Source organism: Plectropomus leopardus, chromosome 18 (assembly GCF_026936395.1).
Source record: "Plectropomus leopardus strain MGB_pleo_1.0 chromosome 18, ASM2693639v1, whole genome shotgun sequence".
NCBI classification, from domain to species: Eukaryota; Metazoa; Chordata; class Actinopteri; order Perciformes; family Serranidae; genus Plectropomus; species Plectropomus leopardus.
In genome coordinates, this window is record NC_142193.1 from 6,409,803 (window position 1) to 6,422,500 (window position 12,698).

The 12,698-nt window shown below is 38.3% G+C and overlaps 2 protein-coding genes across 4 annotated transcripts in view; one reads left to right on the forward strand and one right to left on the reverse strand.

The window, feature by feature from the left end:
* Positions 1-936: 936 nt before the first annotated feature.
* Positions 937-2,836, reverse strand: hoatz (HOATZ cilia and flagella associated protein). Its single transcript, XM_088069542.1, has one exon. The coding sequence runs from the start codon at positions 2,650-2,652 to the stop codon at positions 2,191-2,193; it is 462 nt and encodes a 153-aa protein (XP_087925668.1). The 5' UTR covers positions 2,653-2,836; the 3' UTR covers positions 937-2,190.
* A 1,147-nt stretch (positions 2,837-3,983) lies between these two features.
* LOC121956126 (uncharacterized) overlaps positions 3,984-12,698 on the forward strand; it is a 36,168-nt gene continuing 27,453 nt past the window's right edge. For 2 of the 3 annotated variants that reach the window (XM_088069539.1, XM_088069540.1), the window contains exons 1-4: positions 3,985-4,164; positions 7,035-7,383; positions 7,855-8,025; positions 10,582-10,738. In XM_088069539.1, coding sequence (XP_087925665.1) covers positions 7,228-7,383; positions 7,855-8,025; positions 10,582-10,738 — 484 coding nt within the window. In that variant the 5' untranslated portion in view covers positions 3,985-4,164; positions 7,035-7,227. Of the gene's footprint in view, positions 4,165-7,034; positions 7,384-7,854; positions 8,026-10,581; positions 10,739-12,698 lie in introns of all 3 variants that reach the window. The other variant, XM_088069541.1, reaches the window with a different exon arrangement.

Sequence of the window (12,698 nt, forward strand, 5' to 3'; positions counted from 1 at the left end):
TTGATATATGTTAAATTGTAACGATGGAAAATTATGATGACTGGTATGCTTTTGAACCGTATATATGTATACTTAAATACACAATACCAAAATGTCATGGTGAATCCATAATGGTACATTGTTGCCTTAAGGCAACATTTGCATTTTAACAAGTTTCTAATAGTTAATTAGCAAATAAAGTTTTACTCATATATTATTGTGAATCATTTTTTTCCAGACTGAAAAAGGCCAAGAAATGACACTTTCAGACAATTTTTGTGGAGAGAAATCGCTTACCTGATCCTTATGAGAAAGCCTGCAGAGAGGGATCAGCATGGCCTCCAGAGAGTAATGTGACAAATTTAAACACCGCTATTGGTTCCTTATGGTCCTACCTCTTTTTTAAAAGTTTTGCATCATAACTGGGGATGTATTATGTGAGTGTAAAAGGCCAAAAATGGATATGTTGCCTAGAGGCAACATTGTACCATACAGGGTTAAGAACCATGTGTTTTTATTGCCTTAGAATGAGATATTTATCTACATAGGGAGCAGGTCCACATTTATGGAGATCGCTGTGCACCGTCATGTATGTACAGATACCCAGAATGGACAAACCAAACACTCTAGTTAGGGCCATTAGTGTTTTTGCATTGCCCACCATAGTTAGCAGCCCCTCCACAATGAGATTACGAGAAAAAACACTGATTTCTTTTTTTTTAATCATGGAACTGCTTTTTTGTTTTACTAATTTAAATCAGCGGGTCAGTTTGTTTTGGAGAGGAAGAAACCTCTATGGATAAATTGGCTCACAGTAACGACCTCCTGAATGTCTTAGGTTATCAGAGAATAAAGGTGAACACAGATTAGCAGGCCATCTCCGACATGCCAAAAACAGCATCTGAGAAACACTGATTTGTAAGGTAAAACTGCTTTATTCAGTGTTTTTACCTGTTTAATCACCCGATCCATTCATTTTGGAAAGAAAACCTCTGCAGATATTTCCACTTAAAAATCACCTCAACGATAAACACTAAAGGAACTTAAAGTTGGAAAAATCTCCAGTCCTCACCAGTAGATGCCACTATTCTCCCAAAACGTACACACAGCTCCTTTAACTGCATTCCAGTCTAAATATGAGAAATATAAGTATGTAGTGCATATGATCTTAATATTTCCTACTCTCCTTTTTGCAGTGTATTGTTTTGTCTCAAAAAGTAAAGATAAAAATTTCTCAGAGCCCAAGGTGACTCGTCTTCAGATGTCTTGACTCAAACGAAAGCAGCAAATTCCCAATAAAGAAGCTGGAAATAAACCAACAGACACCAAAAGCATGGCAAAAAAAAAATGTATGTATGTATGGAAGCCTTTGTACAGGACTCATGCAGGTGCTTTCATTTATGTCACTATGTGTATTTTGGTGGTTAACTTGTAATTGTATACTATCATTATCCTGTTAATCATACAGAATTGGGTGACATCTCATGAAAGACTCTATGTCTTCATCTTTTCTTTTTTAAATGATTTTTGACTTGATTCTTTCTATGTTTATAGACAATTGTTATGCGCCAAAACACAGAGACAAATTCATTGTAGGTGGAAACCTACTCGGCAATAAACCTGATTTTAATTAGGATTCTGATTTTTCATTGCAGACATTTTGAAAAGGTGAAAACAAATTGTTATTGTTGTTGTATTTCACTATTGGTGGCTCAGTTCAATCCATAGACTGTATAAATAGGTTAGATCGTGGCTATTGTGTGTTCTGTCAGTTAGTTGAGTTAGTCAGCTCAGCTAAATTGAATGCAGCTGCTTCGATATAATCAGGTACACCTGTGCTTTTCCTGTAGCCCATTTACAGCATTACATAGGCTATATAGCTCCAGGCAACTTACACATGACTACATGTCAGGGCCTTTAAAATAGCCCAAAAGCATTACTGACTTTGGTGATCCTCTGCTTTTTTATCTGGTGCCATAATCTAGAGTTCTAATTATTGCCATCAGCCTTAACATTGTGTTTAGAACTAATAAGCAAATTTTAATCAAAAGAGTGTTGACATGGAAGACATTGCAACAAGTGGTAATACAGTAGGCTATGTAGTTGAACATTTCCAGTCCATATTATAGTGAGGCTATGTGGCGTCTAACTGTTATAAAAAGCCTTTACACCACCTTTTTGAATCAACATTGTCACTTTATTGCGGTGTTTTTACTGTAGCTGCCTCACCAGCTCCTCGTCCATCTCAGACTCTGGGGATTTTTCATCCACTTTGTCTCGGCCGAGCTTCACCTTGGGTTTAAAGTCCACGGAGAGCAGCTCCCTCTGGATCCTCTGCTCCCTCTGCCTCTTCAGCAGAGCCAGGATCTCCCTCCTCTGATCGGCCATGGCCACGTACCGCTGCCTCTCCTCCCGTCTCTGCCGGAGAGCATGGACACTCGGCGGCTCCGGGGCGGACAATTTGGGACCGCTGCTGCTGCTGCGCTGCGGCCGGGACACCGGTAGTCTCTGACGGATGTCTGCGGACACCAGCCGGGATTCCTGCGGCGGCAGGAGGGACAGAGAGCGCCACAGCTGCCGGGCGTGGGACACATCCTCCGGAGAAGAGCCGTCAAACACGGTGAAGAATTTATCAAAGTCCTCCTGCTCCGGAGGCTCAGGCTGGGCAGACATTTTACTCTAAGAAATCTATTAGCAAAACTATTAGCAAGAAAAATAATTATACAGTAAATTAGGACTACTTTCACCTAGCTAATAGCAAGTGATTTGCACCGTTGTTTGGTATCGTTACCGAGGAAACGAAACAACTACGGCAAGTCAGTATGAACAAAAGTTACAACCACCGCCTATACTTTTCAAAATAAAAGTAGAAAATTGGTACCTTATTTACCTCAAAGAAGTACTACACTGCCGGAAAGGTGGTCTTTTCGTGAAATTAGGCTGTCTATGCAATAGAAATACACAAATATTTTCAATATTGGTACAGTGTGATCAGAGAAAATGAAGAAAAAACTGTGTTTGCTTTTCCTTAGAGATAAAAAAAACAACAAAAAACAACAACCTACAACTACCAGAGTGCAAGGTCGCCATAGAAAGGCCACCAGCTGGTAACAAACTATCACAAATTACAGTCAAAATCTAAGCTAAAATATATTTCTGAAAACATTTTAGGTGACAAACAAGCAATGCATTAAGTAATCTCGGTTTATATTTTATCAGAAGTACTTACTTTTACAGTTTACTTGTTTACTTTGTTTTTTGAGCTTCCATTTTTACAATACAACAAGTAGTATGGAACCTGCCCCCTGTAGATATACTTGTAATACTGCCAAACACTGCATTAAAGTAGCCTATATTTCTGAGGATATTTTAGCGGAGAAATAAGAAATAAGGAAACATATTATCGGTTTGTATTTGAAAAGTTATCTTTAAACATCCATGAGTTCAAGCAACAGCCCTGGAGAGTGGGATGTTTTAAGAGTTCAGTGGTACTGGCCCAGGGCCATTGTAAATCCACTGGATGATGTATTTCAGGCTGACATATGTTACCATAATAATGTTATCATGCTTTATATTATTATTAGCCTGCAGGTACATTCATGTAGGTTGTTGGTGTAGAGTTACTTTTAACTACGTGATATATTTTTGGGAAATATACTAAGATACGTATTGCAGTATATTGAAATGTAGCCTATTGTAACCCCTTTGTGAGGTTAATATGTTAAATCTTACTGTGAACAGTAACTAAGGAGTGACTAAAGTTGTCAAATATAAAGTTTAGTAGAGTAAAAGTAGGCAAAGAAAAACACAAAATGTCAACACTTAAGTTTGTAGTTTACACTTGAGTAAACTTAGCATCCAAATATAATCACACAAACAAGTAATAACCATAGACTGTACATAAAGATATACAGTCTATGGTAATAATAGTGAACCCATCTATGTCTGTGTCCTCTCCTCTTGCTTTGATTGGCTAGATGGATGTAACTTGTGGCTGCTGCCAACTTTGGCAAGGAGGGCCGGTCGCGCTTGCTGCTCCACCCCCAGGTATCGCGGGCTGGTTTAAATAGCGTGGAAGGAGGAAGGACCACATCATCATCATCATCAGTTCATTCACCTGACATGATATTCTCATTTCCCTGGAGTTGAGCCTCCATCCTGCATTGAGGACTGAAGCGCTGCACAGTGAGTAGAAAGACTGTTTTATATATATTTTATGTTTTTATATATATATATAAACAGCTTTAATACAAGAACATGTGGTGGCTGTTACTGCTTCAATGCAAGGAATTATGGTGAAATTACACGTTCAGTTAGGTCAGTGCTATTAATATTAACTTCAAAGTGCAAATTAACTTTAAAAAACCTAAGACATAGCCTATTAGTATGTAAAGTAATATTTCTGGCTCTCAAGTCAGTTCTTAGTGTAATATTTGTTAATATTTGCTATTGAAGAATGTAAATGGATACTCTACACCAAGTTAAATTCAAAACCAACAGCCTTCTGCATCTATCCTGAATCTCTTCAAGTGTTAAAGGGTCTTTAAAAAAGCTCCAGGATGGTAGTTTAATCATCAGTGTGGTTTGACATTGACTTAAAGAATTACATTTCTTAGCAAATATGACATAAATCTCCGTTGGAGATGCTGAATATTGATTCCTGCCCACATACCTGCTCTGTTTTGCATGTGTGCTGACAGCCACACATGGATGCACCTGTGACATGTCACCATTTTGGTGTAAACGGTAAGCTTGGCTGGACACATGAGCTGCACCTTATAAGGTAGTATGTCTGCTAAGTCCTTAGCATCCCTCTTTGGGCTACCAAAGCTACCAGGAGCAAAGGGGTTAGCCAAACATGGGCATTCCAGCATGGCAGCTCACTTGTTTGATTACAGGGGTTATCTGTGTGCTGCTTTTCATGTTTTATTGCCTGCTGTTCAATGGGAGGTCAGAGCAGCCTTGTGACCTACATGAAGAGGCAGAGACAAGGATAAGTGAGTAAGTAGCTCATTGCAAACCTAGGGAAATGTGCTGAGGCCATTATCTGTAGTAATCTGTCACTAAAAGCAAATGGAAATGATCTGAGTGACAGTCGGATGCAAAGGCAGCAGTTTGAGTCATAGGAAATGTGAGCTAATGTATTTTATTGATGCTCATTTTTCTTGTGTGTGATGATTCCAGCTGTGTGACTGTTTGAATATCTGCACAATTACTGAAGAAACTGTGACTGATGTATTGTGGTCCTCTTCTTGATGCTACACTTATTTTGCTCTTTATTTTCAAATTATTTTGGTGTTGGATCAAAAATGAGAGTTGTTTGGGGTCGTTTGCTTGCTGTATGTTTCCCTGATCTGATTAACCATAGAAGAATATAGTTTGGGTTTTTAAACTCTTGATAAATAGTATCTGGAGATTTTTTTTTCTTCTCCAAACTGTGGCTTTTATTGTTGCTTAGTTATGCTTAAATATGTTCCAGAAAATGCTTCAGATCAATAACCAAAAATCAAAATTTTTATAAAAGATTTCTTTTTAAGCTCAGTTTCTTTTGCACTTCAGGCCCTCAAACTTTTCATAGTTGACTTATTTAATGAGTTAATAAGTTAGGTCAAGGCAGGTTTACTGGTATAACACATCAAGGCAATTTAAAGTCATGTGCATAAAGCATGAAGTGGTATAAACTTATTAATCAAGTAAAAAAAGAAAGTATAAAATGATGAATAGTGAAAATAGTATGATTAAAGTAGGTTTTTTTATTTACGTTTTTTACCTTATTTATTCAGGGAGGTTTCACAGAAAGGGAGCTTCTCTTTTTCATCACATTGACACAGTTCCCCACCTGTAAGATGCCAAGTACAGCCACAGTCTGATCAGCATGACCCTGAGCAGCTCCTGGAGTGTTTGGGGTTAAGGGCCTTACTGGAGGGCACCCTAGTGGTGGCAAAGTGGAACTGGCAAGAGCTGCTTTTTCACTTTCCCTACCCAGGTCCAGGAATTGAACCAACAACCTCCCAGCCATGAGCTCATGTAATTTCAAGAACCCCTAAATTGATACACATAAGGTCACAGGCCTCCATTTTATAAGATTTTGCTTTTTGTTGTTAGATATGATTAATACCAGTATTCTTTAGTTGACAACTGCTGTGATAATTAGTTGATTAATCATTAGTCCATCTCAACAATATTTTCATAATACAAAAATTAATATTGTTTTACTAAAAAAAATGTTGGTTTCATATTTCATAAGACAATGTGATTCTTTTCTTTGTCATACATATAGTGAATAGTTTTGGGTTTTTGGGCAGGATAAAACGAAACATTTGAATATGTCACCCTGGGATCTAGGAAATTACACAGGGGGATGATATTGACAAATGATCAATTGAAAAAATATCGCCAACAATTGGGGAGATAATCGTGCAGAAAGTGCAACCCATGATCAGATTAGTAATTTATGACTTTTACTGACATTGGGTTTACTTATATAGTGAATTAAAGAGCGAAAACTATTCCACATTTTCCAGGGAACACTGATAGAGAAAGAGAGAGCTTTAGGCCACCAACACCCAGATTTAAAAGATTTGAGAAGTACAAAACATTGAAACAGTGTAAGTTAATGAGGCATTAATTCAAGGGGGACGCTAAGGAATAGTTTGACTTTTTTGATTAGGATTAGATGTTCAGATTGATACAACTCTTCTGTCTGTACGGTAAATATGAAGCTACATCCATCAGCCTTTTAGCCTAGCTTAGCATAAAGACTTGAAACTGGTGGAACAGCCAGCCTGGCGCCATCCATTTTGCTTATCTCCTCTAAAGTTTACTGTCTATCTATCCTGTTTCTTCAATGTGTACAAAAGTGTAAAAAGTAGAATTTGGAGTTCTGTGTTGCACTATTTCTTGGCAGGGAGCAGTGATTTGCTGCAGTCTTGTCATCAGTCTTGCTGCTCCTGTTGTTGCAGCCTCATTAGTGGAGGACTCACTCTTCTATCAATGAACTCACTGTGTTGTAGTTCACATTTTAAGTGTTTGATTTCTGCCATCTGTAATGTCAGCAAGCCAGAGGTCAAACCGAGGTCAGAGGTCAACCCGACTCCTGTTCACCCACCAGAGGCTGACCCAGTTGCCAGTGACGCCCCAGCCGGCAGCCCGCCCGCCTCTGAACCGCCAGCAATAAACTCTGATTCGGACCCTGCCGCCGCTTGCGCGCCTCAGATCGATTCAACCACTAACAGTGATACTTCCAACATGGCTGACGACGACAGCAAGTTCCTCTTCTTGGACAATGACTTCCGTAACAGCGGGGTGGCGCAAGCTGATTGGGCAGCCAAGAAGATGGTGTGGATACCGTCGGAGAGGGAGGGTTTCGAGGCGGCCAGCATAAAGGAGGAAAAGGGTGATGAGGTAACGGATATACTGCTGATGTCACAACAGCTCCTCTGCTGTCTCTGCATGCTAATGTAGTCATGTGACTTTTTACTTACGCTTTTATCCCCCTACTGTTTTTTAACACTTTAATGGTTAAATGTTCGGTAACACTAAAGGTTGAATTATCTCCACTGAAATTAATAAAAAATAATAGGCAACATTTAGTATGGCTTTAAAAATTTAAAGTTATTCTAGACAGAGTTTGGATTTTTGTTTGAGGAGTTTTTATGTTACTCAGTATTTTTTATCTGTTATTACAAAGTTGGTTTATCTGTTTGATGCTTTCTGTCTATTAATTTCTCTATAAAGTAAACTCTCGCCACTTATTGCAAACATACAGAACCTGAAACAAGCTGCTTGACATGTTTTAATTTGTAGGTGATGTTATGGAAAAATTCAGCACAGAAATACACAGAGCTTTATTACGGAGTGTGTTTCTGGCTACAGGTGCTGGTGCAGCTCTCCAACGGACAGAAAGTGACGATCAACAAAGATGACATCCAGAAGATGAACCCGCCGAAGTTCAGCAAAGTGGAGGACATGGCCGCCCTCACCTTCCTCAATGAGGCATCTGTCCTCCAAAACCTGCGAGAGAGATACTTCTCCAGTCTGATCTATGTGAGCAACACATGCATGCATGCACACATACACACACACACACACACACACACTTGAGAGGACCTCACATAATGCATTCCCTAGCCCCTAATTTAGTCTTTTTTTTAAACATATCTTTATGTCATTTTCAGAAAGAATAGAGTCATCAAGGCATAAGCGCACACACAACAATTAAACAATTGGATCACAATGAGAGCTGGGCAATGTGGAGAAAATCGAATATCATAATATTTTGACTAAAAACCTCCAAATCCATTTAAAAAAAACAACAAAAAATAAAGCACAGCCTAAAGTGCAGGTACAAGGTCATCTAATTCCACAAGAAGTAAAATCAAAGTATCATCTGGTTGTTTCAGTATTGTCAGACATTGCATTGTAGAAGTCATGGTTCACCAGGAAATTGTAGAAAGTATACGTGGTATTTTTCAAAAGGCAACATCACCTCAAAATTAAATGTTTGTCTCACTTTTTTTTCGCAGAAATTATTTTATTTAATTGTTGAAAGTGAAACATTAAAGCAGAGGAAATTTACAAGAAATAACATAAAACAGAAATCAACAATACATAAAAAATAATAGTAATCTATAAATCTTTAAAAAATAAATAATGTACAGTTATTAAAGATAATAAGATTCCTTTTATTATCCTTCGAAAAGAAAACGTGCCGTTTTAAAAAAAAAAACAATCCTCAATTCAGCATCACCACTTCAAATACAAAATGTATATTTCAGACTTCATGTTTGAGGATAACTTTGTATTCTCCCCTCTAAAAGTCTGCATATGAAAGGCTCTGGAAAATTAAATATAAAACAATGAAGGTTAAATGAAAATCAAACTGACATCGTATGATGAATGTGGTGGAGACTTAGGATATGAATCACTATTTTAATTTTTAAATATTATAATTTAATAATTTTAACTTTTAAATCTACATGTAAACCTATATACAAGGACTAATAAGAAGCTACTTGAGCTATGATGAGCAGGTGACCACAGACCAGAGGGAACACACTACTCTCCTCTTAAACCCCTTTAAATTCACACTGACTCCACATCCAGGTGTAGAAGTCCTTGTTTAGGGACTGTGTGCAGACACTCACTCGCTACATAGACTCAGGATGTACTGGGAGGATTAACAGCTTATGTTTTTATTTTTTCAGTAAGTCTTACAAAGTCTAATAAGGTACTGGATGTAAAATTAAAATCCATGCTGATGCATCTAATACAGACTGCCATGAAGATCACTGGAAGTTAAGAGCTGCAGTCCCTCCAGTCCATATATGAGCAGACAGTATCTGAGCAGCCAAAAAAAGTGCTCCTATGCTGAACTCTGAATATGAGCTGTGACCTTCTGGAGGATGATACAGAGTCCCACGACATAAAGTACATAAACGATTCATCATAGTTGTCTAAATTTAAATTCTAAAAAAGTAACAGGGTTTGTGCTATTTAAATACAACAAAAACCGTGATGTTCATATGTATATTGTTATAGTTTGAGTGCACATATTGCGTGGATTCATATAGATTGTATTAATCACTAAATTATTATCATTATACTGTAATCTGCAATCTCCAGTTTGGTTAATTAATTGTCAGCTGTATAGAAAAACAGAAAATCATGGGAAATGCCCATCGAAATGTCTTTAAAGACTGAAGTGAGATTTTAAAATAGCTTTTTTCCGAAATCTCTGATTATTCAGTTTCACATAATACAAATACAAGTAAAAAAAAAAAAAGACTTAAATTAGAAATAGATTGTCAATCGACTAATTAATGAAATGTTTCAGCTCTAGTGAATTCATGGATTGGCTGATTGAAGCAAGTCTGTGTCATAGAGAACATGAATACTGCATCTCTGGCCCACAGGGACATCTGAAAACTTATGTGGCGTCTCTTCAGACTTTATTTGAAATAAACTAAAATTAAAAGTAGTCCTCTGAAAAATGCCCCTTTTCAATTAAAAAAAAATATTTATGTATTTATTGCCACATTTATTTATTTCAGGAATTATTTCATACCTTAATTTCATTATTTCATAAGCTTATTTATCTGATATTGACTCAAATGGCACTCCATTTAAGTCATTAATTGTAACAAACCTTATCTGCAACTCGACACAATACCAAAGTGTCCTAACCTCAACCAGCTGCACTCAAATATTACAGAAATCGTCAGGGCCCTGCAGTGGCCTAGGGGCAACAACTGTGAACTACAATGTCGCTCAAGTCCAGCTTGCTCCATGTGATTTCCTATCCATCCATTTTAATTAGAAGTTGAATGTTTAAAGGTAAGAGGAAGAAACAAGATGAGCCTCACATCATTTTTAAAGTAGTCCAAAAGGTTATCTACAGCATATAATACTAATATAAACTAAACTAAACTCTGAATTATTTATCTTCTACACCTAAGGTTACAAATTAGAGGACAGCCTTTCAGGAGAAATCAGGGAATCTATTAAGCAGAGTGTATTTCACATTAACAAACCCGATTAAAAGGATCACTGTAAAGTTACCTTGCGACTCTGATGTGGCGACATTGTCTCCCTCCCTCACAGACGTACTCAGGTCTGTTCTGTGTGGTGGTGAACCCCTACAAGATGCTGCCAATCTACTCTGAGAAGATCATCGAGATGTATAAAGGCAAGAAACGTCATGAGGTGCCGCCTCACATCTACTCCATCACAGACAACGCCTACAGGAACATGATGCAAGGTAACTTTGTGTGTGTATGTGTGTGTGTGTGTGTGTGTGTGTGTGTGTCCATCAGCCTGAAAAATTAAAGCAAAATTTGTACTTTCCTATGGTTGTATATGTATGTACAGGTGACAGATAAAAGGAAAAATCATCATAAAGTGTCCTAAAAAGTGTTGGGCCACATTTTGCCACCAGAGCAACTTTAATGTACTTTGGCATTCTTTCTACAAGTCTGAACTCTGCTGGAGGGATGGAAGTTCATTCTTCTAAAAAATATTCCCTCATACATTACATTCTAAAAAAATATGGCGGTTACATTATACGGACACGGTGAAGCCATGCCTCTTTTTATAGAAGACTATGAAAATGTGTCAGTAGGGTTGGGTATGGTTTACATTTGACCAAAATAAGGGTACCGGGGCAGTACCTCGACTTTGATGCTGGTACCCAGTGGTACCTTTTCGGTACCTTACTCCTTCTGTAAGCAAATAGAAAAATGCAGTTTTTTAACAAGCAGCAGTCAACAAGCAATTACATCTACTCCTGCACTCTTTTCTTATAACATAAAGCATCTGTCTGTTCGCTTGCTAAGTCTGTGTCTGTGTCTGTGTCTGTGTGTGTGTGTGTGTGTGTGTGTGTGTGTGTGTGTGTGTGTGTGTGTGTGTGTGTATGTGTCTGCTTGTCTCTGTCACTCTCTGTTTAGATGCAACTGAAAATATGTGTATTAAATGCATATTTAAAAAACACAATCACAAACTGCAGTGATACTGGGCTCTAAAACAAAAGAGAAAAGAAAACAGACCAGATAAACCAAAACTATCAGCGCTGCAGCAACAGTTCAGCTCATTGGGAAGCTGATGGAGCTTTGTGTCCGGCTCTCTGGCTGCAGGGCACTTCGTGGGGCTTCCACCTTCTTTCTGAACCTGCTGGCTAAGCAGAACTCTGTTGCCTTTGCAGAGTTTAGCGGACAGCTTCCTGGCTTTGACGCACTTTGCTGCGCATCCGCCTCCTTTCTGAATCTGGCTTTCTCACCCAGGTGCGCTCTCAGGTAACCAAATTTGGTACTGATTGATTTAACGTGAATTGGTAGTCCCACCAGTACCCTTAAAAGTACCAAGATCAGCACTCAACCATAGTTTCCAGGACATAAAACCAATGGTATAATCATCTTTACAAATCAAGGCTCTGCAGTTTAACAATGGCATAGACTTCAGTGCTGAAATTAAAGTTTAAATGGAAAGCCAAATCAAACCCTGGGTTTGGAGAACTGTGACGCCCATACTGACTGTATTACTTTGTACAACATCTCTCTAGATCAGTGCCTATTGTTTTTGCACCACTGGACTCTCAAATGTGCATTCATCAATGTCATGAAGGATTTATGCACCGTAACCTACTATACTCCTATACTACTATACCCTCTCTATGTTCTGTGACAGCTCCTGCTGACACAGTCTGATCACGTCTTGCAGTGACATTCTCAGTCACCTGCTGAAGAGTTGCTCCTCTGTCTTTCCTTACATATTGCCCTGATGCTTGAGCATGACAGGCATTTCTAACCCTATTTTCGACCAATTTTACTGATGTCTTTCTCACTGAATGCAAATGCCACTTAAATCACTATTGAAACACTAACAAGTTGTGCAGTCTATGAGACTGAAGCTGCTGCCATCTGTGCCCCACCAATGAGCCACCTTAAAAGTCACTTAGATCTTTTCTTCTCAACATGATTCAATTAACTGGGCCTGTTCAGCATTTTTATACATGCAAAAGGGCATGATTTTTAATTGGCAAATTACAAGAACAATGTTGCGATGGATGGTATTGTTTTCATCTTGTGAGTCTGCATGTGTATGTGTCATCATATCAAAATGTGGTCCTGCAGACACATATTGTAGCATGAACTACAGAAGCAGCTTTGAGTACTTTGCCAGGTGCTTTTATGTCTGTCTGTGGACAGATTTTGTCACAACCATGC

Excerpts from the sequence above, each read along its gene's own strand:
- hoatz (XM_088069542.1), bottom strand. The coding sequence starts at position 2,652 with ATGTCTGCCCAGCCTGAGCCTCCGGAGCAGGAGGACTTTGATAAATTC.